Below are 25,725 nucleotides of genomic sequence, written 5' to 3' on the forward strand. Positions count from 1 at the left end.
CCTCTTATCGATAAGCCCAGTTTGAACGTCCCGCGGATGACTAATCGCGAAAACTCCATCCATCCAGAATTGCACTCTTGCGGGAACCATCACCGCAAGCTCAACCCACCTCAGCCCACCTCCGACGAACGGCCATGCGGTTCCTCACGATACAGCGGCCGTTTTTGGCTGCTGTGGCAGGCCTTGCCCGGCCCGCGTTTAGGCCCATTACGCCGTTGGGCGCCCAATTGGCGAATGCCCTCGTCGAGGGTCGAAGGAATGCCTCGGTCAAGACGCAGGGAGCGTATAGGAAGAAGAGCAAGAGGGGGATTCCTAAGAAGCTAGGTGCCAAAAGGACAGGAGGTATGTTTGGTTGGGGATTTTGGAGGTTGTGCTGGGTCAATTGAGGTTCTGACGGTTTGGCAGATCAGTTCGTGATCCCCGGCAATATCCTCTACAAGCAGCGCGGTACGCATTGGTGGCCCGGTGAGAACTGCATCATGGGCCGAGATCACACCATTCACGCCATGGCGACCGGCTACGTCAAGTACTACCGCGATCCCGCACGACACCCGGACCGCAAGTACATCGGCGTTGTGTTCAACAAATCCGACACCCTCCCGTACCCCCAGCACGCCGAGCGCAAGAGACGCCTCAACATGACCATGTTCCCGATCAAGGAGGCGGAAGCCAAGCCGGAGCTCTCACCCTCAGGCATTCCCTTCCAGGTGACGCGAATCGAGGCGGGCGAGCCGGACCGTCTGCTCAAGCTGCGCAAGGACTACAGCTACCGGGAGGACAACTGGGCGATCGGCCAGCTGGCCAAGACAACGGGTCTCAAGACGAAGAGGTTCAGGACGCGCAAGCAGTGGTTCCGACACAGGCGGTGGAGGCGTGAGAGGGAGCTCGAGGGACAGAGGAAGGCGGCTGCGAAGAGGGTTGAGAGCGGCGGGGATATCAAGATGGCTAAGCCTATTAGCAAGAAGGCGGCTAAGAAGGCCAAGAAGGCTTCGAAGAAGAAGTAAGCGTGCCATATGGATGAAAGAGTTATCTGGGCATGTAGGATTTGTGTAGTTACTGTACAATACGACAAGACACTAGAGGTGTCTATCCAATCATGATGGATTTGTATGCAGTTCATGTTACTATGCATATCAATGGTAATGAAGAACCAAAGAACTCTGACATGGAGCTGGTCTGGCACAGATTCACAAGGTATACCTAGTTGGAGTACGAAGAGGGAATAATGGGGATTTTCTTAGAATAGCCATGTTGAGTGCGTAGTTAGGTCGAATGGCCCAATGTCTTTATTATCTGGGTAGGTAAGTTATGACTTCTATCCAATGGATCTACTCGATGGCATCCATGAATCAATGCAATTGTCCCCCCAAGAATTTAGGGGTTCGGGCTCGTGGGTTCAAGTACCCCCCCACCTAATTCCAGCAGCACGCTACCTACCTTCCACCCTCCAGCTCTCACTGGCCACCGCGCTAACCTTCTACACCTCGATCACGTCGGCGCGTCCCTTCCAATTACTTTCACTTGACTTCAACGACAACTTGTGCCTCTGCCAAGAGCTTCCTTAGGGAAATCTCATGCAAAAGGCTAGTCGAAGAGACTTACTACTTCTCTATTGCAAACACTGATTCGTTTGCACGCACCAACAGCCTCTGAGGCGCTTGGCGTCGAGTCTTCATGCAGCTCACCTTGCCCCCATCTCACTTCTACTTTCACCTTCAACACTCACTTAACACCCTTCACATCTGAACCCTTCAACTACTTGGCTCTCCGGGCCGATGCTGGAAGACAGCTCTAGCCAGCCCAACATGGCTTCGCAAGAGGATCTTGCAGCCAACAAGATGAAGCGCACCAGCTTCTCACCTTGGAGCTCTGGTGTCATGGGCAGCCGGCCTGGCACGGTACCGAAAAGCCACGCCCAGGGCCCAGAACCACCGCGAATTGTGAGCAACATCCTGGAAAGCGCCGCGGTAAAGACGTCTGCCGTTGGGGGATTGGCCAACAATGCCAAGATTCAAGCTTTGCAGAGACAATGGGAACAGAATAATCAGGCTCAAGGTTAGACTTTATCTCGACGACTGATCACAGTTACAGAGACTGGATGAAACATCCATCGGATGTTTGCTGACGCGAACCAATAGAACAGTCCATGCAATCTACAGGGCCTTCTCGGCCTTCTTCTACAGGGCCACCTGCAGTGCCCTCACTCAGGCCTCCCCCGCGTAAAAGGGACTCACCAGCCTCTGACACTCCTGCTGTCAAGAAACAGGCCATAGGCGACAGGCGTCCTTCTCCTAGCAGCACGTCGGATGGAGGAGCTCAAATGGTTGACAGCCAGACTCGTGCCAACGCCCGTCGTTTTACGGAAGCAGAGGTGGCAAGGCAAATGTCAGAGCTCACGGGCGCGTCCGTCAAGAAGAGCGCCATGCAACCCGTCCCGGCCTTGACGGCGACAGCTGGGCCGCCGAGAGCGCCGGCCAGACACTTTCCCACCGGAGGAGAACTACTCAAGAAGATCATGGATGCTCAGGCGGCTTCCAGTCCTTCTCCAGTTCCCCGGGCAGAGGCTTTGACGCAGCCCCCTCAGGTATCCACACCAGCTCCCGGAGATAGGATCGTTGCGATTACCATGGCTGAGCCAAACCGGGCCTACGTCAATTATCTCTGTATGATTCCCTAGAAACCTCACTAGGCATGAACTGACACGTGTAGGCCCTGATGGTACCATGGTCTCTGGGCGCGGTGCCCTGATTCCTTCCAACTACAAGTTGTACGACAACAACGAGTATCCTTTTGTCTGTCCTGTGCGGGACTGCCGTCGCCTCTTTGCTGGGCTTAAAGGCCTTGGTGGACACTTTGGAGCTAGCCACTGCTCAACTACCTTCAACGACAATGGTGATGGAACGCTCACCAAGGTTAGTAACTATGTCAAGCACGGAGGCGGTGGCTCTCCTGGTATCGTCATCTCGAAGCACCCACTCCCATCGAATGCTCCTCCACCGTCGGATGCAGGTCTGCCGTATGTCTCTGCGGCTCAGAAACGAGCCTCGGGTGTTGGACTCCCGGAAGCGCCAGAGAGGAAGCCTTCTACCAGACTGAATGATGCTACACAGCAGAAAGCAGTGCTGCCCGCGCTCACATGGGACGTTAAAGACTATCTGCACCAGTTTCTGAGTCCAGCCCAGAAGCATCATCAACGAGAGGATGTCACTGCAATGTTGAGCCTTCCACGAAGACGACTCCTCCCTGACACCTGGATCCAAAATCACCGTGGGGGCGATATCGACATCAACCACTACGCATGTGCTTTGGCCTACCTCACAGGAAAAGAAGTAACGGGACCAGAAGAATGCGTGGCCAATACTCGATCTAGTTCACGACCGTCGGCACGACTCTCTCACCCTTGCATCGCTCTGTGGCCTGGCATGCCAGCGTCAGCCAAACAAGCCTTCTTTGGTGCAGAGACTTGTGTAGGATGCAGGTACTGGTGTCATCTTCAGCGCCAGCGGAACTGTTGTGACTGGGGACCTGAGTCTAGGTCTGGACGGGGTTCGAGTGGGTCGGTGAGGTCGTCGTCAGGATCTGAGGAGGCCACCCCCAGACCTGATGCCATGGAGGTTGACCAGGACTATCAACCTGAGAAAGTCAGCCTATCTAGGACGGTGACCGAGACGGCTCCGGAGCCGAGACAAACCAAGAGGGTTCAGTCTCAGGCTGCCTCAGCCGGATTCACGATGAGAGAGCAGCCTATGGCCGGTGTCGTTGGCGGTCCAGGACAGATGGGGGGCGTTGAGCTGGAGATGGAGGACTGGGAGGTTGCGCCGGGAAGAGTGAGGGACGAATCATCCGAGAGTAAGTCGAATTTTGCTCCATCTACTCGAAGCGCTAACATGATGTGCAGACGTTGCGTTCTCCAACTCGTACCTGACTAGCGGACAACCCATCACCGTTTCCGAGGACGTCAGTTTCAACGTGCTTGTCATCAAGCCCGGCAGCGCCAGCCACTGGAGCGTGGAAGACGATAAGCTGCGAACCTGCTCAGTGGCGGCGGGCAAGGTCCGGGTGACGATGGGCGAGAAGACATTCCAGCTGGGACCAAACGGCATGTTTGTTGTTCGTCCTGGGCAGGCGTGCAAGGTCGAGAACCGACTTTACGTGGATTCAGTTATTCATTGCACCACCATCGACAACTTCTCGCTTCAGTAGAGAGAGAACTGGGATATGGGATTAGAGGCGACGGTGTACGAGAGGCTTGGTTTTCGGAATGGGATACAGGCTAGGCATTGCCTGGGAGTTTGGGCAATAATAGGGACCATCAGCATTTACGTTTCGGGCATTTTCAAGACTTGCTAAGAGCACGGGAGTCGGGACATTAAGCAGCATATGGTTTCTTTGGTAAACAGCATGGGCAATAATAGCAGTGTAGAATAGGGAGAAATTTGGCGGTATTAGCCTGCCTTGCCGCGGATCGCGAGCAGAGTTGACGATATTAGGCAGACGTGGAGATGGTGGTGGTGGGTGATGTTCATGTGCCACAGTCACGATGAGGTTCTGTCTCAGATATTAGCTCACGCACTAACAGGGCAGCAAGTCAGCCACGGTCGATAACTTGAACCCATCAGCATTTCAAGGACACATCGCGCATTTTCTATTTTCAAAGATGGGGCTCTTGTCACGGGGGAGAGGCGGAGTCGCAAGGTGCAGGCAGAAGGTGAAGCTCGTGAGGGCGATTGTGGTGGGTTAGCTGATGTGCCTTGGTGAGAATGTGACTTGCACATGATGATGCTTTTAGCTGACGACCCATGAAGGATACGAATTCTTTTTATTACTTTTTCCATGAGGATGGAACAAACGTTTGAGATTTCATCTTTTCTCAAACAAAGACTGAGCGGCGTTTTCCCATGTCTCAAGTCAACCCGCGAACAACAATCCCCAGAGAGCAGCGGCAGGAGAATTACAGGGCCTCTACCGCCATGGCTCCAGGCGGTTTACAGGCGTCACCTGAGCTGAGCAACGACAGGGACTCTATCAACGTCAACCCAGGGAGTCCGCCGAGTCCGTTACCGCCGCTGGATGAGTATACTCTTGGGAAACAGAAGGAGAGTAGTGATGAGACGGCTGTTGAGGCGGATGCAGAGGTGGAGGTGACGGGGGAGGAACAAGAGCAGAAGCAGGAAGAGAAGCAAGAGGAGAAGCCAGCGGAGAAGAAGGAGGGAAAACTTCCTTTGCTTCCGAAACCTGAGAGGGGAAAGTTCACATTAGATCCTGAAGGCGAACTCACCCATGACCAAACCACCGTCGACATCGTCACTGTCCCTTGTCCTGGCGGTGATCCCCTCCGGACGTGGAACCGCGACGGTCTAATGGGTCGTTACTTTGGCGCCCTCTCCATGCGCGACGCCGAAGGTTCTGCAACAGCCGAGCAAGACCGACCAGCTCCATCATGGGTTCGACAGGGGATTAGGAGAGAAGCTGACCGTGCGAGGATACTCTTGTACGAACATCCGCCTGCGGAGGGTGCTACATTGAGTTCGCTAGCTGATGCGTTGCTGGAGGAGTTGGAGAGGTTGAGGACGAGGGAGGATCAGAATAGACCGGTTGTTTTTGTCGGACATAGTGTTGGAGGGGTTATTGTCAAGATGGTGTTGGTGAAGGCGAGTAAGGATACCAAGTATGAGAGTATCTTTCGGCAATGCTATGGCGTTGCATTCTTTGGTAAGTCGTTCAGTACGACGAAGAGTTACAAACGTCGACCAAGTCATTTGGCAAGATATAAACATTCTCTAACAGTGTACAGGAACTCCTCATCAAGGATCAAGCTACTTTGCCATGCCCAGTCTATCGTCCAGCATCCAGACCCTTCTTCAACTTTCATCTCCCCTACCGACTTCAGTCACCGACGAGCTCAGGGTTGGAAACAGCTTGCTTCTGCGTCTTGATGATGACTTTAAGTGCATTTCTCACGACTTTCGCATCTGGACGCTCTACGAAACCATCGACTCGCGGCTCTCGGGCAGTGGATCGGGAGATGTTTACTTCATGGCGCCCCTGACGTCCATCAAATCGGCCATTCTCGGTATGCGTCAGGAGACGATTCTTCCTCTGCAGAGCGACCATGCCAACATTGCATCCTTTGGTAGACACAATGTTCACACGCTGCGTTTGTTCTTGAAGCAACTGTCGGCCCTGATTGATCGTGCTGACGAGTACTCGAGCGAGGACGGCCACTGGACACTGGACTTGGAACAAAAGGTCAATATTGAAGTACATGGCTTCTTTGAAGACCCCGTCGGGCCTTTGGAGGTGGCAACCATCAGAGCTTGGTCGACGAGATTACCCCTGAGGGAGTTTCTCAAAAAGGGACCTGAAGAGTGTCTGGCTGATCGGTTGAATGAAGTTGAGAGTGTTGAGGAGGGGAGGTTCCTCAGAGCGAGAGGGAGGACTTCTCTGATACCAGACACGGAGAGAAAGGAGAGCAACAATGTTCTTTCTGGGGAAGCATCCAGGAATCCCTTGGGAATTAACAACCAAGAGGGAGCATATCAAATGTCTCCCCCAGCTTCCCCCATTATACGACCAGTCGACGCCGAGCCGAGGCCTCGAACAGAGTCAGCTCCTCAACGGCTGCCAGGGGGTCCGTTAACGCCTCCATCACGAGCAACATCACCACCGACGCATTATTCAACTCCAATGCGTCGTCCATCACCCCTAATCCGTGCAAATTTCGATCAGGACCTCGCCGTGGATCGTCTCTCGCCTCCTCCACGTGGAAGAATGGGTCGCTCTCTAAGTCGGTCGCTAAGCATGGGAAGTCAAGTCTCTCAATACGAGTATCGCGACTTTCCACCCTTTTCACAACGCAGTCGAAGCACAATTGAACCCAACTTTAGCGAAGATGACGATGGAGGACTTGAAGGATCGCCACGATTACCAGAAGCTGTTATTGCTATTCGGCAGGCTGCAAAGAATGGAGAGCGAAGAGCAAGCGAGACAGTAGTCGTTGATGAAGTGCCGGTTGCATTTACAAAGCCAGAGGTTCATGCGAGAAAGTTTGTGTGGATTCATCTGGCGTATAATAATCCTAGCTGGGTTACGGTAAGACATACGAGCTTTGTTTGTTAGCCGGTTGCTGATTCTTGGATAGAAAGTGTTTGAGACGCTACAGGTAGCGTACAATCGCAGCTACACGCCCCTTTTCAGCTCCGACTTTTGGGCGACGAGGCATACGCGTGGACGACATTCGCAGCATTATGCTTATTTTGCAAAGCCTGGATGCTATTTCTCGGCTCCGCGTCACAGTAAGTTCCCCGAGCTATATGCTCCTCAGTTACCTAACAAGATCAGTGTCTCCTCGAGGTCGTTCCTCCAAGGGATCAACATCATTGTCGCCAAGGCCTGATGGGGGCATCTATACCTGTCTCTTCATACCATATTTGCACTTTGACAGCTACAAGAGACTCATTCGTCGACGTGAACTCATCCTCGAACGTCTCAACCATGGAAGAGCTCGTCCAGTCCCCGAGTCTGTCGCCAAGTCAGACTCACTCGAGGCACAGGTGATTTGGGAATTCCTAGGCCACGATCCGCCGCTCAACACACGACGAACGCTGGATCAGTATGGATACCCTTCACTTCGAGATACACGGTCAAGGGACGACGATCAGATGCTGTACAAGCTGACAAAGGAGCGGACTTGTCTTTCTGGTCTGGGACCTGGGCTTCAGGGGCAAATGTCGGATAGTAGTGCTGGCAGCGGTAGTCGAAAGTCCAAGGCGAGTAGTCAAGATGGAGATAATGAGGAGGACCCAGAGGATGTGATGCTCAATGGGAATGTGCTCATGGTGGATCAGCTTTGGCTGTGGGCGATTGATTCTCGTAAGTATTGACTTGTTGACTTGCGAAACAGAGACTGACGGAGTTAGATACACTGCTCTCATTCTTCCCCAAGAGAGAAGGAGATGCTATTGAGGGGCCCTTGTATCAGCAGGCTGATCTCAGGGATAGTATCTTTAACGAGGTCAATGTTGATCTTACCAGGCAATGCGAGAATGCCCTGGATCTTGCTGCGTTGGCTGTCCTGCACGCAGTCACTGTACTTCTCGATAGGTCATCGCATCCTGACCTAGAAGTATTCCGCATCTTTGAAGAGGCAATCAGCGTTTTGGTAAGCACATGCACAGCAAATTCTTTGAACTATGCTGACAAACAGCTAGACCGAGAAACTCACATCATCGCTCAAAACCTTTCGAGCTGAAGGCTTCAGAGACAAAGCCGTTGCATATGAGCCTGTGGAGAGAAAATCCCGTTCAATCAGAGCACGTCACAAAGCCGAAGGTCGACGAGCAGAAGAAGAGAACCGCGACAACACATCTGCCCTTCTAGAACTCCGAGACATTGAAGATGAACTCCTCATTCTCCTCCATCTCTTTGAGCGACAATCCAAGGTCGTAAGCTCCATGCTCTCAACATTTGCTCGTCCCGAGATACGCGAAAGAACTACGAACGGGAGGGTGTTTCTTAGTGAAGCGCTCAAGAGGTTATCCGAGTATGCGCATCAAGCTCAAGAGATGATACAACGGGTGCGAAACACGAGGAACGACTATGATAAGCTACTTCAGATGGTGCAGCGTCAGGCGCAAGTCGATGAGGTGCGACTTAGCAGGTTGCATGCTGATCTTGCGAGTGCGCAGAGTCGGAGTGTCATGATTTTCACGACTTTTACCGTCATTTTCTTACCGTTGACTTTCTTTACTGGTTTGTTTGGTATGAATACGCGGGAATGGGGTGGAGAGAATAATCTCCCGCTCAAGACCATTGGAGCCATATCACTTCCGTCAAGCTTGGTCCTCATCACACTCTCGCTCATCGCAGCCTGGAGCACCCATGCCCGACGCTTTATCAAGTGGATGATCCGCGCTACCTTGAGACTATGGACAAAGTTTGGAGATCCAGCGGTAAGGGCAGCGGTGAGACTCATCCCACAGAAGGGAAGGGGAACACAGGGGCAGAGTCAGGATAAAGAGTCTCGGGGGAGGAAGACGGGGTTGGGAGAGGAAATGAGTGACTTTTGGGAGAGACATAGATTAGAGAGGGAGAGGGGATATACAGTGCCGGATAAGAATAGGAGGGTGGGTAAGGAGGGCAAGACGAAGTAGGGTCATGGTGTTGACATAGACGATAGAGTGAGAATACACGACTGGCATTGAGATGTTCTGATTGGTTTCTTACCCAAATGTCAATATTGACATGACTTATCGAAACTCCTAATCTCGTATGAATCATCGTAAGCTTCTGGAACTTGGATCGAGTCCTGCATACCCAAAAAGCAAGCCTCTAGAACAGGTGAATACAAAACAAAGCAAATCTATTCAAAAATCACGCTACATCTGATATTAAAGTAAGATACCATAATCTAAGATATCCATCAAGAGGGCAATGGCTCATCAAAGGATGGCGTGTTTTTTTCTAGAGGGGCGAAATGTCTTGCTCGTCGGATACAGCAGCTATTTTGCTTTTTACGCACACTTCTTGATCACTTGGATAAATGCCGAGTCAATCGGCATTCCTCGGGTCCGTGAGCCTCGTGGCGTCCGAGCTGAAGCCTGAGATGTATCCTCCTGGGTATGACCTTGCGGGACTTGGTGTGACAAAAGTACGAGGTGCCTTGTCATGTATGTTTGTTGCGTGGCTGGTCAATTGACCTATTCAACATCCATGTAGATCTACTGTCTTCTTCCTCGGTCGACAATGCCACCTCATCGAAGCTCTCCCCCGCTGTCTACAAGGATCTCCCCGTCTTCAACACTAAAAATGCACGTCATCGTTGTTCGGGAGCTAGGAAGTTTTGAATCTGCGCGCTTCAGCTCTGACGAATAATGAGACGAGGCAGAGACACTCTGTGGGGAAACAAGGCAATGCCTTGCATGCCCGGGCATTCCCGCTCTTCGTATGTATACTTGCTTCATGTCTCTGAGCGGCAGCCTCCGCTTGCTTTGCCCCTGAACACAGGGATCTAGGCTGTTGTGCAAGCAGAGACATGCATCACCTTGAAGCTCAGGGCGGCAACTTGCAGCAAAGAGACCATGAGCTGTGAAAGAAAAGAAAAAAGAGAGGTATATATGCCGCAGCATGTCGTGTCTGAAGCTTGCCTCTTCTTTCTTTCTCTTGTTCTTTCGGTAGCTGGGAGTTATCTTCTCCTAACCTGTCTGTATCAACTGGATTTTTTTCCTTGCCTCTTGTGATTTTTTACTGCTTTTTTATTTAACTAGCAACAATGGAGGACGCTCCTGATTCCCCTCGCTACGCCATGGGCACAATGGCCTCGAACCGCCGTACGAGTCCCATCCGCAAGCCTCAACCCGACCGGCCCGGGACCCCGACCCGTCGTCCCACGACACCCACCCTTGGCCGCCGTCCCACGACCCCGACTCTCGGACGCCGGGGCTCCAACGCTTCGCTTCGCAGGCAGGGTTCTAATGCAACGCTCAATCGGCCTGTGACGCCTACTGCCCCCGAGAGTCCAGAGGCACCTGCCGGAGACCCCGTCAAGGCTGCTGTTGTTAAGGATGTTCCTGTTACGCCGGCGCCTGGTAGTCCCGAGACTCCGGCCCGTATCCTCCCGGCCATCCCCGAGAGCCCGTTGGTGATGCCCTCGCCTCGATCCCGACAAGTCTCCCGAGTTGGCGGTCCAGCTCCCCGATCCCGTCAAGTGTCGAGGACCGACATCCCGGCTCCTCGCTCTCGACAAGTCTCTCAGACACTCGAGGCTCCTGCTGTTGAAGCCATCCCCGAGGTCGCAAAGGCGCCAGCCGTCGAGGCCACTCCCAAAGTTGAGGCTACTCCTGAAGTTGAGGCTACTCCAGAGGTTGTCAACGCTCCTCTTGTCCGAGCGACACCAGCTGTTGTCAACGCTCCCAAGGTCCGATCAACTCCCGCTGTTGCCAAGGTCCCTCGAGTTCGCTCCTCTCCGAGCCTTGCTCTTGTTCCCTCGCTCGCCAAGACCCCGAAGGCTGCTCATGTTCCGGCCATCGCCGCTGTACCTACCGTTCGTTCCCAGCCCAAGGCCGCTCCTCTGCCTGCCATCCAGCCAACCCCTGCGGTGCGACCTCAACCTGCTGTCCTCCCAGCCCCCGAAGTCGCTGCCCAGCCCGAGATTGCTCCTCAGCCGGCCGTGAACTCGGCCCCGACCGTGGCCCGAAGCCCCGAAGTCGCCGCAGCTCCGTCCGCGGGTCCTATCCCGCTCCCGGCTTCCCGCCCTGAAGCCGCTGCTCTTCCTATCATCACATTGGCCCCCATCGTGGTCAAGGCTCTAGTCGCTGCTCTCGCCCCGACTGTTGCAGAGGCTCCCAAGTCTGCCCCTGTCCCTTCAGCTGGTCGCTTGCCCTCGACCCGCAGCGCCCCCAAGTCCATCCTCGCTTCTGGCTCTGGAAGGGCTCCCAAGTCCCTTGCTCCTCCTCCCACTCGCTATCTGATTACCCAGGCTTAAGCAGTCAAGGATGTAGCACGTGAGAGGCTACCTGTGCTAGTTGGTAATTGTCATGGTTAAGAGTGCCTGTAACTGGGTGTCCCAAGGCCAGGCATTCAATACCATCCGCATTGAAACCAATGGCAAAGTGTAAAGCATTGTTGTCCAAGATTGGGTTCGCTTGTTATGATTTATGATTTTTTTGCAATATTTAGCCGTGTCCAGTTGTTAAACTATGTCTTTTCTTTCAGAGATTACAATCCGTCTCACCAAACACACTCGTAGCTGTTTCCAAGTGAATCTTTGGTATCATCTAACAGTTTTGTCAAAGACGCAACGTCACATCACCAGTTTCAAGACCCAAGTTCTAATGCCTAGCAGGCAATAAAATACTACGACTCATTCGAAACAGACAGACCACTGTCACCGCAACTGGTGCTTGTCATCGACTAGGTAGTCAGGAGCTCACGATCAGATTCTTGTAGCCCAACAAGCCAAGGAAGATAGCTCCTGCAACAGCTGCAACCCTGTGGCCTTGTTGGCGGCGGGGAAGCAAGAGAGATGCACGTCGGGGGCTGGTCTGATCTCAACCTCCCGCTTTGACGTGAAACTCCGCTCGTGCGCGATAGCTTGGCATATCATCATTCTATATCGGCTAGGTTATGGCCCTGTCACCAACATGACATGAAACATGACTTGACAGGAACGGATTGCAGAATCAGTGGTACGATTGACGTTGGATACCATGTTCCATCTATGTCGAAGACCTGTATCAAGGAGGCTGGGCGCTTCACGACCCTTGCTAACTCAATCGGCGTTTTATATCCTTGTGTTCAACGATGACTATAGGTCTAGGGTGATAGAAGTAGAAACCAGTGCCAAGCATCGAGAGCACTCATGGAACATGTACTGGTGACTTTGTGATAACGCGCACCCCATAGTTAGGATAATAACGATATCAAGGTATTGTCCTCGTCTATCATACAGAGAAACTTGTACGCCGACTATATGCCAGTCATGAGGGCGGGCGCTGGCAGGTCTCCTTCATGGCTTAGTGCTCTATCTAACCCGCATGCACCCCGAGTTCTTAACGCCAGGTTCAAACAAGTCAATTCCACTCTACCTAGTATAAGATGCTGCTGAAATTGCAATGAAGAATTTGAGAAGCACAGTTGACTCTGGGTCATATGGTCCCGAAAGCTGCCTGGTTCGTAGTCATTTCGTGAGGCAAGTGGACTTGGGCGTTCACTTGGCACGCCTTTCAGTTGTCCATTGAACTTGAGTTTGCTCTTCCAGCTTATGCAAAAGTTATTAGATAGCACTCTTGACGAGTACGTACTTGCGCTTCTTTAACATGGCTGAATGAGAAGATGGATTATCTTTATCCTGCAACTCTCTGCAAGCTTTTGAACTCTTGTCGACTGATCACCAACAACATTCCTGATTTCCTAATTCTCCAATAGACAAGTCACTAATTGCATGTCGCCATAATCCTCAGGTTGATGCCATGAAGATCTACACCGGCATCCCACCCGGAAATAGTCGGGGGCGAGCCGACCCCGAACATCGTCACCAAAAGAACAAGTTCACCATTAACAGCCAAGATATTTGTCACTCTTTTTGAATAAAAGGATTCATCACGACCGTACAGTTTTGTATGACTGGTGGATGAATTACCTAGCCGTCCACCCTCTTCTCCGCCTTGAACTTGTTGGCGTCACTAGCACTCCTCACAAAAGGCTCCAGCGGGAACACCGTCTTTTCCTCCTCGATTCCTTCATAGACGTTATCCCATCTGCGACGGAGGGCTTCTGGGGTCTTCCACGCAAACTCGGGGTCTCGGAGCCATAGACGGACGAGATGTCGCCTGGATCTGGTGAGTCTGTGGTTCACATTTAGGATCAAAGTTCACTTACTGCTTCTCGGGAGAATCCTTGAATCCTCCGCGGGCGTGGAAAATGCTCAAATTGTTGACGTATTGGATATCACCCCTATATCATGTAAGCTTCTGCCAACATATAGAGAAACGGTTTCTTCTCACTTGTGAAAGTCCAGTGAGACCGCGTGCTTCTCGGCCAGGAAATGAAGAGTATCCAGAGCCTCGGCCTGAGCTTCAGTAATAGGTGGGATATCAGAAGATCGAGGGAGACTCCAGTAACCCGTGTAGCGTCGACGAGCATACTGGATGATCAGACGCTCCGGGTCTTGCTCTGTCGCAGGTTGATGGTACAGAAGCGGACGCAGCTCAAACCGCTTTCCAACCTTGCCGAACCTAAACTCACGGTCATTCTCTGCTCTTTTGAGTAGTCATCAGCAGAGAGCTTACTCCTCAGATACCCACTGCTCCGTCAACGTGTGGATGAGATCTGGTCTCGTCTTGGCAAGCTGGTTATAAACATTCCAGCTACTCGACAGGTAACTCTGACCCCCCTCTTCAGCCTCACCAAGAGCAAACAGAGCAATCACATCACCCGAGTCAGTGTGAAACACCTGCTTCTCAGTCGTGTACGCAGGAGCACCAATTCTGTGAGCATCAACCTCTCGGGTAATGTCCTTGATGTGAGCGACAGCCACGTCCGCTCGCTTTCCTTCATACTGGTGGTCCTGACGACCGCGGATGGGGGCAATGTGGGATGAGATGCCGGCGTAGACGATGATGTTTTCTTCTCGGGTGTATTTGTCCACGGGCACACCCCGGACTACCTTGAAGCCGTGGCCCTGGTGGATCTCCTTAGAGATGGCACGGAGCTTGTCGTGGAGCTTTGGCAGGACAAATGTCTGTTGGCTGATATATCCAAGTGGAAGGTTGAGAGCTAGACATTCAACTCAGCACTGACACTCTCAAAGATCTCAAGTCAACTTACACTTAAAGTTCTTGAGAGCCTCATCAATCTCCTCGATATCAGCCTCCGTCAAGTGGTAGTTCCAGTCATACTTGGCCGCCAAGTCCTTGCCATCCCACACGAGGTCCGAGACGAGCTCCTTGGGGAACCCCTCAGGCAAAGTCGTCTCAAACTTTTCAGTCTCTTGACGTCTCTTGACTCGAGCGAGATACTTGTCAAGGTTGGGGGTGTATCCAATATCCGGCTGGCCTGGGGGGCCGGTAGTAAGAGGAGGTTGAACTGCTGCTGCCATGCTGTAGAAGAGTGATTGATTCGCGTGGTTTTCCTTGAATCGTTACGGATCGACCAACGCATCGCAAGGGATGGCCTCTATTTGAAGTCAGCCATATCCTCCTATTTCGGGCAGATCCTCTGATGTGTCATCTTGGCTACATACAACCCCGCGTCGTATTGCTTCCTAGAAGCTATCCCACAGGTTAACACGCATATTAAATGTCGTCATCTGCAATTCTCATTCTGCCATAGACGTTATACCCGTGGTAGCACCATCAAAGGATGCAGTGGCGTCATCGCCTTCGAATCAAGACTGCAGTATCTGAAATGCATACCACGGTAAAGTGTCACTCAAGAGTCCTTTATCGGCGGTTCCCCGATAAAGATGCCCCATGTCGGAGTTTTCATCTGGTCTCGGTGTATGGGTCGGGGTGTTAAGTACCGAGCCGGATACCCAGCTCCTCCGCGGAGCGTTATTCCCAGAGTCTGGGGTATGTAGGGCTGACGCTGTCTAGCGCTCCAATCAGTCTGTTGTTGTATACAATACTATTGGGCGAAATGTTCGAGTTGTGCTACAGACGGATACATGCTTCCTCCTTGACCCAAGTCATGTTTCTTCGCCTCTAGCCCGTCTCTACTTCTTGTTGCAGATTACTTAGGCATGGGCTTTAGAAGTTCCTGGTCTCTCTCAACGCCGAGTTTCGACACACAAAGTCCTTGGTTGGTTCCCCAAAGTTGGATTAGGAGCTACTTGAGCTTGCCAGTAGGTCTTAATACCTTGGTCTGTTGGTGGCCTTGCCATCCAATCCAGAAATACAATAGAACGCCCAGTAAATGACTTAGTCCCCATAATCACGCACGCTATATATAATTTTTCTTGTAACCAATAACTAATCCGCAGTCTGCGCCTGAGACTGCTGAGCTCGAGCCCGAGCCTCATCCTCTTGATGTGTCCGCCAGCCTCCCACCATCATCGACACCCAGAGAATATTCCACCGCGGTCCATCTCCAAAACACACAAAACTCTGCACCAGCGCTTCAACCAAGGGTGTATACTTGGCAAGCGAAGCCCCTGTTCCCCGACCTTCAATCAATGCTTGCAGCTCGACGACTTCTTCGGGTTCTAGGTGGCGCTTCACGAATTGCTCGACTTCACGGGGTGTCTTCCACCACTCCAGAGTCTCTCCCCTTTCGGCATAGTCCCGTTCAATCTTCTTGGATAGATCTGGGACGACTTGGTCCCATTGCGCCTGAGTCGCTGTAGGCGGAAGGTGAGTATAACCCTTTTGGTGGTACTCTAACCTTGCAAGCGCCAGAGACACCAAAAAGTCATGATCGCGGAGATGCTTGGAGTGGTTGAATAACCGGTCAAGGTTTGACTCAGGGCGTGCCGCCTTTCCCATCAAGGCCAGCTGTTTCGCCTGCCAAAGAGAAACCGTATTCTTCGTGCAGGCCCAGTACAACGCCCCTGCAAAGGTCAAGAGGTTATCCCCGAGATACTGCGCCGCATCCATAGGAGCCTCGTAGATGCGCACCAAACGGTCCGTGTCGAGCCATACTTGCTGCGGCAGCCCAAGAGATTGCACGTTTAGGTGGTTTCTACCATTTGCGACGCTGAAGAAGGCCGGCTGAGCAGTAAACATGACCCCCGTCGATGCCTGTCTTGCAGGGGAGATGGTTCTTTGTGATGGAGAGAGCACTCGTGTCAGAGCGCTGCTATCATCCTCCTCAATGCCCGCGACCTCTCTTGCCTCTGCCAACGCAGCCTGAAGGTCTTTATCATGGCGTGCACGCCGCGAAGCTACCTGATCAATCTTCTTGATGGCATTCCGAAGTTTCCGATTCTCATCCTTGAGAGTAGAAAACTTGGACGCATGCCGTTTGCGATATTCGCGTTGAGCGATCCTACTCCTCTCTCGCTTGGGCTATCATGGAGTATTTAAGTCAGTTAAAAGGCCAAGAATCAAAGACGGCTCCAACGTTGTCCAGCAGCGGGATTGGTAATCGCAGGTAAAGGCCCACTCACGTCTGGGGTGTCTCTGCTGCTGTTTGACGGGGACATTTGCGGCTGTAGGCAAAATCGGAAAAAGATACCAGGTTGTTATTTCCAGGGCAATTGACTTGTTGATTCAAAAGATGAGGAGAGGTTGGAGTGTCGTGGTTGAGGAATAACGTTATTGTCGAGGAGTAACGTTATTGTCGGTGGTGGGATAACGTTATGCGCATTAATAATCTGGGGTAGCACTAACAACACCAAGCGCCAGGCCGTGAACCACGGAGATAAGGTGGAATTATCAGGACTTTAAGCCTCAGTAACGTTGATCGTAGGGAACATGATCCTGCGATAACGTTGAAATGGAGATATCAACGTTATTCGAACAGAAGGATTCGGATGGCATCAACAACATGTTCCTAACTACGGGTCTTGATGGCCTCATCACCACGATACAAATAGGTCCAGGCGGGAATAAACAAAGAACAGAATAAAATGTTGAGAGAAAACCATCAACATTTCAATATCTTCTCAAGATCCAACTCACCACCGCAAATATGGCCCCCATTCCCATCAAGACCGTCCACAACACCACCTACCCAGCCATCTCTCCAACTCGCCCTGAGCTATCCACCAAAGGCAAGAATGCTTTAATCACCGGAGGCGGCTCTGGCATCGGTGCTACCATTGCAAAGTCTTTTGCAAAGTCCGGTATTAGTGACTTGGCTCTTCTCGGCCGCACAGAAAAGACTCTTCTCGAGAACAAGACCGAAATCGAGAGTCTCTACCCCGACACCACCGTCTGGACGTACCGCGTCGACATTGTAGACCGCGAGTCCACCTTCTCTGCTGTCCAGTCATTTACAAAGTCAACAAAGGGGAGCATCGACATCGTAGTGGCCAACGCTGGCTACATGCCCAAGTTAAACAGCATTGCTGATTCGGATCCCGACGACTGGTGGCTCGGCTTTGACATTTCAGTCCGTGGAAACTTCAACCTCCTCCAAGCCTTCACCCCTCTCGCGGCCCCCAACGCCTCCGTGATCCACGTCTCAACCGAGGCCATGCACATGCAGTACATGGAAGGTTTCTCAGGCTACCGCGCATCCAAGCTCGCCGCCTACAAGGTCTTTGAGTACTACGCCAAAGAGAACCCTGACAAGACGGTCATTCAGTTCCACCCAGGTCTCATCGCCGATACTGCCATTACCAGGCCTATCGCAGGCTTGATCGATGCGTTTGGGCTTGTCCCTGATGATGTGGCCCTTGCTGGAGACTTTTCCGTCTGGGCTGCTAGCGAGGAGGCCAAGTTTCTGAGCGGTCGCTTTGTTTGGGCTGGATGGGACATTGATGAACTCAAGGGGCTCAAGGACGAGTTGGAAAAGGATGATAGAAAGTTCACGATTGGACTGTTATCATAAGCACTTTGCACAGCTGCATACATGGCAAGTCAGTCATGCCGGAGTCTTGAGAGCATAGATAGCAGGATTAGCTTTCATGAGGGATAAACCAGCTTTAAACATGTCTTTGAAAGAATGGCTTGCAGTTTAGACTACCCTAACAACACATTCATTTCCATTTTCTTCTCATGGGTGGCCTTGTGACACCTTGAGCAATCTAGCCACTTCAGCATCAAAGCCGAACCTCAGACAACAAGACAGCCTTCAAGTCTTCTATTACTCCGGCAAGGACCCTTAAGCTCCATTGTCTCCCTTTCTTATCAGCTAATGTAACCTCGTTTACGTAGTCGCACAGCATGGTCTGGTTGACAGTTGTGACAGCCTCAAGATACCCTACAGGCCCGAATAAGGAATTCACTCGAAACCAGGCGGTTATATATCAGTTAATTTGGGTCTCACTATTGTTGATTGTGGTACTTCAACATTTCCCTCTAGGTAAAAGGACGGAAACGGAGACATTGGTTAGGTAGGGCCAGCCTCTATTTAATGTCGAGTCTACAGAAGATCTAGGTAATTACGCTGCAGTTCCCTCATGAGCCCCCGAATACTTCCAAAATCCATCAAATATGAAGACCTTTCCTCCTTTATTCCCCTAATATAAGCCACGTCTCGATAAAGTATCGAGAAGGGTAAGCGCTTGTCCTCTATTCGTTGAATTCCTTATTCATGTCGACCAAAGAACGCCGTACTCCAGTATGTCTTATTGCTTCGGACTTCATCCAGAAATCAGGATCGAAAACAACCCCTTCTCCGTGTGCGTGAGCTTTTCGTTGATTTCGTCTATTTCATGGCCGACTGCGACGAGTACGCCGAGCTGTTCATGGCGTGTGTTGGGAGCGCCGTCCCACGAACAACACCAGTACTCTTAAAGTACTTGTGATCCTTCCAGCAAATGACAGCTGCCCAGAAAGATGTTGCCCTGCAAGGGATAAATGTCAGCATACAGTCTCTTGTTTGTAGCGGGGCAGTGTAGACGTACATGAGCATGAAGGCGTTGAGGGCGACAAACCACGCACAGGCGCAGCTTGCACCTTGGCAGAACCTCGATATCCCCATAAACGTGATGATTATCACGACGAACCAAAATACGATCTCGAGGGTGTTGAGGATTGCATACGCCTTAAGGCTCCTCCACTTTCTGAACCGGTCGACCTTGTCGGTGAGCAACTGGTAGATGAGGAAGACGATGCTCTTGACGGCCTGTTGTTTGCAAATGGTTAGTCTCGATATATTTCAACTCGTATATAGCGGGCTTCATACCATCGTGATACCCAGCGTATCGGAGCGGGTAGTCGGCGTGCCCTTGGGTTTCGTGGCGACACGGGCACCGGTGAGGGCAATGACGGCGACGATGAGGACCATCATGCCGATGTGAACCCTCGTCTTCCAATGCGGGTCAAAAAAATGGCTTCCGAAGAAGTCTTTGACTCTGGACATCATCTTGGAGTGTTTGTTGTCGTTTGCTTGGGCGCTAGGTTGTCGCTACTCGGGGCGTCAAGTTTGGAGCCTCGCAGGTTGTGTTGACGTCGGCCTTGGGAGTAAAATAAAGGAGCAGCTAGTAAATCTAGCCTGTTCTTGCAAGGAAACTGTCTCTTGATCTCTGGTGTTGAAAAGGCATCGCAGTCGTATATAAACCCCACGATGCTCAACAAGTACACAAGCGCAAATCAGCCGCCCACGTATGAATGTGGAGAGCAGCCGCGAATCCTCAGCCATCCGAGACCCTATATTACGCGTCCATCTCCTGTGCCTCATCCTATCGCATGAAATACGGCTTCAGCCCTTTGGTTTCGTTGTCATGGCGGCTCACACTATACGCGTATAACGTATTGATGGTCGCCGTATTTAGAGACCCACTTTTGGCGTCTGCTGTAAGAGCGTTTAGCTGAGATGCGGCGCTTGCGAGGTCGACAGGCGGTCTCAGCATGTTGGTGGTGTAATGTGAAACATCCTATTTGGGACTCACGGCCTCTAACTGAATCCTCGATTGTTTATTTAGCCGTTATTTATCAAACTTCTAGAATAGGAAAGCCATTATTGAGCAGCATTCACTAGCCACAAACCTCACTTCAAACACATGCCCCACACCTGTTTGGGAAATTTAAGATGTGGCGCACCCCAGATTCAGCCACACTTCAATCCACTGCTCTCTCAGCCTCGTGCAGCTTCAAGAAAGCATCACACTTAGAAACCTCCCAACATCCACATCGCCACACCGATCGCAGGCTTCTAACAACAACCTTTTCGAATACGCCTTTATAATCGTGAGCGTCACAGTGCGCTCATCCCCAGCTGACGCCATGGCCGAAACCCCCAAGCTCCTGTGGAACCCGGAAAACGTCAAGGACGTAGCCGAGTCGGTCGGCATCAGCTCCCTTAACGATGAAGCACTCAAATGCCTGACTCAGGACGTCGAGTATCGTATCGGCCAGGTCATTGTCGAGTCTCTGCGCTTCATGCGCGCCGCCCGCCGAACTACTCTCACTGTTAACGACATCTCGCTCGCACTGAGGGCTCTCGACGTGGAACCCCTCTACGGCTACGACTCGACGCGTCCTCTGCGCTATGGCGAGGCCAGCCTCGGTCCAGGCCAGCCGCTCTTCTACATTGAGGATGAGGAGGTTGATTTTGAGAAGCTCATCAATGCGCCTCTACCCAAGGTCCCTCGCGACATGGGTTTCACCGGTGCGCATACCTCTCGGCTTGTGTGAATGCTCATGCTAATCCTTCCTAGCACACTGGCTCGCCATCGAAGGTGTCCAGCCCTCTATTCCCCAAAACCCAACGACGTCCGAATCCCGATCGCAAGAACTCCTCCCCAAGGGCCCTGGAGCTAATCCCGCCCTCTCTGCACTCGCCGGAAACGACAACGTCGCAATGAAGCCATCCGTCAAGCACATCGTCAGCAAGGAGCTTATCCTCTACTTTGACAAGATTCAAGCCGCGATTCTGGACGATAACCCGGACGAGGAGGTTGTACGACTCCGACAAGCTGCTCTGGGTTCCGTGAGGGACGATCCCGGTCTGCATCAGCTCATCCCATACTTTATCAACTTCATCATGGATCGTGTAACGCACCATCTGGACGATACCTTTACTCTTAAACAGATGATGGAGTTGACAAACGCCCTTATCGAGAACAAGAGCCTCTTCCTCGATCCCTACGCCAGCCCTCTCTCCGCGCCTGCTCTGACGTGTCTGATGGCCCGAAAACTCGGTGCCGATGAAGGAGTTGATGCCATCAAGGAACAGTACGACTTGCGACAACTTGCTGCATCGCTAGTTGGACAAATCGCTCGCAAATACTCGGCTTCAAACACTCTTCTCAGGACAAAGCTCACGCGAACATGTCTAAAGTACTTCCTCGATCCTACCAAGCCACCTGCCGTCCTCTACGGCGCTATCCACGGTCTACTCGAAGCTGGCGGACCTGAAGCCATCCGAGTTCTGGTGCTGCGAAACCTCAAGACCTTTGACACTGCAATTCTGCAACCTCTCAAGGAAAAGGCCGAGGGCACCATGGACTACGAGATGCTCGTACAAGGCATCGTGCAAGCCGTCGCATCCCTATCGGAGCGGGGCGAGTCGAGCGTCAACGGTGTAAACGGCACAGCCAACTTGGAGTCGGAGGTCTCGGAGCTGAAGGAGTTTATTGGAACAATCGTAGGAGAAAAGATTGCCTCGTCCGGCAACAGGAAGCTGATCCGGGCGATTCTGGATGCTCGGTTCTTGGAGTAGGCAAATCCCAACGTGCTTTGACACAATTATAGCAAATGGATGCGAAGGCGAATGGCGTTTTAGGCTTCGGGATACCTCACAAAAGGGCATTTGGGTAAGAGGGTTGGTGTACATATAGTAAAAATTGATTTGCTCAAAATCAGGAATGCCCTCCCAGGCTCATTCATACTTCTACACGAGTACCTCGTCTCCCATTTCCCGTACTCTTCTCAATCCCTCACGGCTTGATGTATTTCATCCACTGCTGTTGCTAGCCCAATCTATTCCTCCCTTCTTTTTCATCTCTTACACGAAAGCAACCAGACCAATGGCACCGAGGATGCTCGCAGCCCAGAGAATGTTGTCAGTCTTCTTGATCGTGGGCTTGGCGAACCCCTTGCCCATGTCGTATAGAAGGTGCTTGAAACCGTTGATCAAGTGGTACACGAAGGGGAAGCCAAGAGCGAGCTTGACACCACCCTTGACGACAAGAGGAAGACCGCCGAAAGCAGCGGCGACGCTGGCAGTCTCGAGGTGAAGGCCGACGACGGGGGCGACGAGGTAGGCGCCCATGAAGGCGTACATGGTGGCCGAGAGGGTGCATCCGGTGATTCGGTTCCAGGCAGAGCTGCCGAACCAGGTCTGCTCCATCTTGTAGATGCCCAGGTGGGGGGACACGGGGCGGTTCAGGCGCTGGTTGACGAGGAGCTGGCGGCCTTCCTCCTGGGAGAGCTTGGTGCTGGCGACGGGACTGGAAGCACGTGTCAGAGGTCGAGGAAGCATTTCGCGATGCTGTTGAGGAGCTTACCGGGAGGGAGTGGTCGAGATGCCGGCAGTCAGGGCAACCTTGGGCAGTGTCTGGGAGAAGAAGACACTGCTAGGCTTAGCCGCGCCTAGACAATTGGTCAGTCTGCGCGTTCCATGAGGCTATTCACTGTTTTTTCGCAGAACCCGGCATCGGGGGGATTCCTTTCAATTGACGTACCTCGGCGAAGGGCGGCGACGCCAACACGTTGAGCGAGCATCGTGGCAGAAGAGTATCGAGGGAATCGAATTGAGAGGGCGGCCAAAATTGTTCGTTCAACGGGATCGTCGTCGGCGTCGTTTTACCACTGAAGGGCTATCGTCGTCGTTTGGGGAATCGATGATGATGGATTTCCCGATGCACGGATGGCTTCGCATGCAAGTATCGGAACGGGCTCCCTCGGCTTCTCGGTCCAGTCCGACCAATCAGCGGGTGCGAATTCCTCATCTCGGGACACACGTGACCCGGTATTCCCTCCGCCTCGGAGTGTCAATCACGTGATAGACCGAGCCTCATGCTGAGTCATCAGAAAATCAAACCAACCCTTTCAAAGACTCCGCTCAATCTTGTCCTTTTTTCTCTTTTTCTTCCTTCTTCTTCAGATAGCCAAGAACGTCCGCCGCACGCTGTCCATTGTGGGCAGCGGTTGTCCGGCAGGGTCTTTGGACTCTTGGACTGATCTGAGAAGAAACAAACTGGTCCGTCGTTAATCTCGACATCTAGCTCTTCCTCCGTCTAGGTGTCGTTTCATTTTGAGATCTACATTCTTTCGCTCATGATTCAGTGCATGTTTTCTGTAGCCAATTGAACGAGTGCAAGTCACCGGCTCCTTCCTGAGAGCCTCGTAGCAGTGAATCACGGTGGTCATGTCGACAATGCCTAGGCCTTGTCAACATAAAGCTGGACACGTCGATTCATCACGCCTCACCTTGATCTTCTTTACCACCGCACATGCGCTGGATCAACACCATCGCCATGGAAAAGCTAGGTGCTTCCTTCACGTCCTTCTTTGGCGGAGCAGGAGACGTGCTGCTTTCTCTCGTTACTTCACCCGACTCTCCTAAATGCACCAGCTTCCCTTGGGGACGTCTGTTCTATGTTGACCAAGAAAACCCTCTCAAGACAAGCGACGCCCTTCAACAAATCCGTCATCGCATCTACTCATTCGTTTGGTCTCAAGACCGTCAAGACCCCGATGATGGAGACTTCATCGTGACTCAATGGGGCGTCCGTCGCAACCTCAACCGTCGCTACCCTCGATCCTTCATTGATGTTCACCATGACCTAACTCTCCTTCACCACGACACTGGACTCCTCTTCACCAATGTCGCCACCTCCAAGGACTTTACCGAGTACATCTACAGCGTGAGCAAGGTCGAGATCCCCATCACAGCCACGTACGACACCGATCAAAACGTCCAAAACGGCGGATGGCGCTCTCACGACGATGAGGACATGCTAGTGCACAGCCTCTACAACAACAAGCGCCTCTTTGAAGAGCACGCGAAAAACGTTGATGTAGTCGTCATCTTTCAAGAAATTACAAACGACGGAGCCTTTTACGACGCAGACACGCACCTCGATAAAATCCGTCATGTCCTCAACTGCTGGGACATTGGCGCCAAGGGTGGTGAGCTCCGCGTCATTGTCAACTACGTTACCAATCACGTCACAGATCTCGAGCTCGAAACCGCGGCGTTTCCATTCTTTCCTTTGGCTTTTACTGGCTAGAAGCTGTATAGCCGATTTGGATTTGCGCCAAAGGGCACTTACGAGTTGGACGACGAGCGCGTTGGTAGGTGCATCGAGGCGTACCTTCGAGGGATGGTTTCACCGGACAAAGAACTGGGTAATTGATGACTTGGGGGTATTGCGATGGCCATGATAAGATCGACAGTTGTACAGTAGTTACTCGGTTATTCCCATCCACAGCCTTTGGGGGTCACAGACAATGAGTCGCGGCCACAGTCCTGTCACACACAGCTAAACAGAATAAGATACCCATAGTCCTTTGACACTTTATTCCAGTGACCAGTGTTCCATTGGCTTGATCAAACAAAGACAACAAAGATGAATGCAAGTTAAGCCAAGGTCAGTACAGCATGAACAGAACAATGAGTCTTCTCTCCTTGTTCAATTGTTCTCGACCTTTTGAACATTGCGCATTGAGCGCCACTACTGCTCAGACATGAAGGCACTGCAAACGCATAAGAAGATCACATCGCCCTGCAATTAATCCTCTTCTGGCCAGACACTCTCACTCAATCACACAGCAAACACAGGTACGTTCCACTCTCGATCTTGCCTGCTAACACTTCCCAGCTTTCATCACCACTTCTTCTCACACCATAGAAATCATGGCCGATTCATGGGATGTTCCTATTCAAACCCGCCCCGACGATGGTGGTTCGTGGTTTGAACTCTCCATGGAGCCCAAGAGCTTCATCACTCTTACCACTGCCGTCGTCCCATCGGTAGTACCCACTGCACTGGCAGAGGAGACTCCTTCCAAGGGTACCACACCCTGGTTGTACGCCACAGTGGGATGCATCATCTTTATTGTTTTCCTCTTCATCTTTATCTGCATCCAGTGGATGGGACACAGACAGGTTCACAGGGAGGATAAGAGCCGGAAGCAGGCGGAGCGCCGAGTTGAGGCCATCATGGCGGATAACCGTGACTTTCAGAAGGATGAGGAAGAGGGTCGCCGTCCTTGAGTGAGGAAGAGACGAGTTGGATGTGTTGGTTTCGTAGAGTGCGTTTTGTGTCTGTTTAGTTGCTAGACTATAGTCGTTGCTAGATTTGTAGCCGTTACTAGATCGTAGTCATTGCTAGATTGAGCAAGGTAGAGTAGTCAGTCTCTTCTCAATTGAGTTAAATTTTCTCTCATTTTTATCCTTCCTGTTCGTAAAATGGTGTTTCGACGTTTGTTCAACTTTCTCCCATCTTATCGTCAACACCCCCAATCAAATGCAACTTGATCATCCCAATTCAGCCATCATCTTCAAACAGATCCCTTTCGTCTCATCGTACCTTTATACTCACCATTCAACTTACATCATCGTTCGTCCCTCTATTCAACAATGCTTCAATCCAATTGTCCTCCTTCTCAACGCCGTTTACACACTCCCATATATATACCTTCTCTTTTCTTGTCACGTATCAACTCTTCA

At 51.9% G+C, this 25,725-nt stretch overlaps 10 protein-coding genes across 10 annotated transcripts; 6 read left to right on the forward strand and 4 right to left on the reverse strand.

Annotated features, from left to right (window-relative positions):
- The first annotated feature begins 104 nt into the window (after window positions 1-104).
- On the forward strand, window positions 105-1,096 carry NECHADRAFT_70854 (uncharacterized protein). The gene is made up of 2 exons (XM_003046897.1): window positions 105-342; window positions 406-1,096. Exons 1-2 carry the CDS (start codon window positions 135-137, stop codon window positions 1,002-1,004), a joined length of 807 nt encoding a protein of 268 aa, XP_003046943.1. The 5' UTR covers window positions 105-134; the 3' UTR covers window positions 1,005-1,096.
- Window positions 1,097-1,877: 781 nt separating this feature from the next.
- Window positions 1,878-9,152, forward strand: NECHADRAFT_46452 (uncharacterized protein; the record flags this gene model as incomplete). The annotated part of the gene is made up of 10 exons (XM_003046898.1): window positions 1,878-2,055; window positions 2,184-2,663; window positions 2,710-3,849; window positions 3,899-4,114; window positions 4,909-5,100; window positions 5,161-5,712; window positions 5,795-7,046; window positions 7,325-7,872; window positions 7,920-8,161; window positions 8,211-9,152. The coding sequence occupies 10 exons, from the start codon at window positions 1,878-1,880 to the stop codon at window positions 9,150-9,152; spliced, it is 5,742 nt and encodes a 1,913-aa protein (XP_003046944.1).
- Window positions 9,153-11,059: 1,907 nt separating this feature from the next.
- NECHADRAFT_8417 (uncharacterized protein) lies at window positions 11,060-11,398 on the forward strand (the record flags this gene model as incomplete). The annotated part of the gene is made up of 1 exon (XM_003046899.1): window positions 11,060-11,398. A coding segment is annotated over one exon (339 nt), but the record flags the coding sequence as incomplete, so codon positions are not given.
- Window positions 11,399-13,138: 1,740 nt separating this feature from the next.
- On the reverse strand, window positions 13,139-14,596 carry NECHADRAFT_46137 (uncharacterized protein; the record flags this gene model as incomplete). The annotated part of the gene is made up of 5 exons (XM_003047064.1): window positions 13,139-13,328; window positions 13,378-13,452; window positions 13,503-13,733; window positions 13,788-14,274; window positions 14,326-14,596. 5 exons carry the CDS (start codon window positions 14,594-14,596, stop codon window positions 13,139-13,141), a joined length of 1,254 nt encoding a protein of 417 aa, XP_003047110.1.
- An 824-nt stretch (window positions 14,597-15,420) lies between these two features.
- Window positions 15,421-16,639, reverse strand: NECHADRAFT_101197 (uncharacterized protein; the record flags this gene model as incomplete). Its single annotated transcript, XM_003047065.1, has 2 exons — window positions 15,421-16,502; window positions 16,604-16,639. The coding sequence occupies 2 exons, from the start codon at window positions 16,637-16,639 to the stop codon at window positions 15,468-15,470; spliced, it is 1,071 nt and encodes a 356-aa protein (XP_003047111.1). The 3' UTR covers window positions 15,421-15,467.
- Window positions 16,640-17,127: 488 nt separating this feature from the next.
- Window positions 17,128-17,991, forward strand: NECHADRAFT_95296 (uncharacterized protein; the record flags this gene model as incomplete). The annotated part of the gene is made up of 1 exon (XM_003046900.1): window positions 17,128-17,991. One exon carries the CDS (start codon window positions 17,128-17,130, stop codon window positions 17,989-17,991), a length of 864 nt encoding a protein of 287 aa, XP_003046946.1.
- An 819-nt stretch (window positions 17,992-18,810) lies between these two features.
- On the reverse strand, window positions 18,811-19,467 carry NECHADRAFT_46093 (uncharacterized protein; the record flags this gene model as incomplete). The annotated part of the gene is made up of 3 exons (XM_003047066.1): window positions 18,811-18,949; window positions 19,010-19,230; window positions 19,291-19,467. The coding sequence occupies 3 exons, from the start codon at window positions 19,465-19,467 to the stop codon at window positions 18,811-18,813; spliced, it is 537 nt and encodes a 178-aa protein (XP_003047112.1).
- Window positions 19,468-20,330: 863 nt separating this feature from the next.
- On the forward strand, window positions 20,331-21,768 carry NECHADRAFT_95297 (uncharacterized protein; the record flags this gene model as incomplete). Its single annotated transcript, XM_003046901.1, has 2 exons — window positions 20,331-20,715; window positions 20,765-21,768. The coding sequence occupies 2 exons, from the start codon at window positions 20,331-20,333 to the stop codon at window positions 21,766-21,768; spliced, it is 1,389 nt and encodes a 462-aa protein (XP_003046947.1).
- A 55-nt stretch (window positions 21,769-21,823) lies between these two features.
- Window positions 21,824-22,883, reverse strand: NECHADRAFT_70858 (uncharacterized protein). The gene is made up of 3 exons (XM_003047067.1): window positions 22,733-22,883; window positions 22,556-22,640; window positions 21,824-22,498 (listed from the first exon to the last, which is right to left on the reverse strand). Exons 1-3 carry the CDS (start codon window positions 22,770-22,772, stop codon window positions 22,054-22,056), a joined length of 570 nt encoding a protein of 189 aa, XP_003047113.1. The 5' UTR covers window positions 22,773-22,883; the 3' UTR covers window positions 21,824-22,053.
- A 620-nt stretch (window positions 22,884-23,503) lies between these two features.
- On the forward strand, window positions 23,504-25,269 carry NECHADRAFT_83443 (uncharacterized protein; the record flags this gene model as incomplete). The annotated part of the gene is made up of 5 exons (XM_003046902.1): window positions 23,504-24,249; window positions 24,295-24,347; window positions 24,614-24,643; window positions 24,826-24,834; window positions 24,875-25,269. 5 exons carry the CDS (start codon window positions 23,504-23,506, stop codon window positions 25,267-25,269), a joined length of 1,233 nt encoding a protein of 410 aa, XP_003046948.1.
- Between the last annotated feature and the right edge of the window lie 456 nt (window positions 25,270-25,725).

The sequence above is a fragment of the Fusarium vanettenii genome, assembly GCF_000151355.1.
Source record: "Fusarium vanettenii 77-13-4 chromosome 8 genomic scaffold NECHAsca_17_chr8_1_0, whole genome shotgun sequence".
In the NCBI taxonomy this organism is placed as follows: Eukaryota; Fungi; Ascomycota; class Sordariomycetes; order Hypocreales; family Nectriaceae; genus Fusarium; species Fusarium vanettenii.

Excerpts from the sequence above, each read along its gene's own strand:
- NECHADRAFT_70858 (XM_003047067.1), bottom strand. The coding sequence starts at position 22,772 with ATGCTCGCTCAACGTGTTGGCGTCGCCGCCCTTCGCCGAG. Across the intron at positions 22,641-22,732 it reads CGTCGCCGCCCTTCGCCGAG|GCGCGGCTAAGCCTAGCAGT; the intron begins GTACGTCAATTG and ends CCAATTGTCTAG. Across the intron at positions 22,499-22,555 it reads ATCTCGACCACTCCCTCCCG|TCCCGTCGCCAGCACCAAGC; the intron begins GTAAGCTCCTCA and ends ACGTGCTTCCAG.
- NECHADRAFT_70854 (XM_003046897.1), top strand. The coding sequence starts at position 135 with ATGCGGTTCCTCACGATACAGCGGCCGTTTTTGGCTGCTGTGGCAGGC. Across the intron at positions 343-405 it reads AGGTGCCAAAAGGACAGGAG|ATCAGTTCGTGATCCCCGGC; the intron begins GTATGTTTGGTT and ends ACGGTTTGGCAG.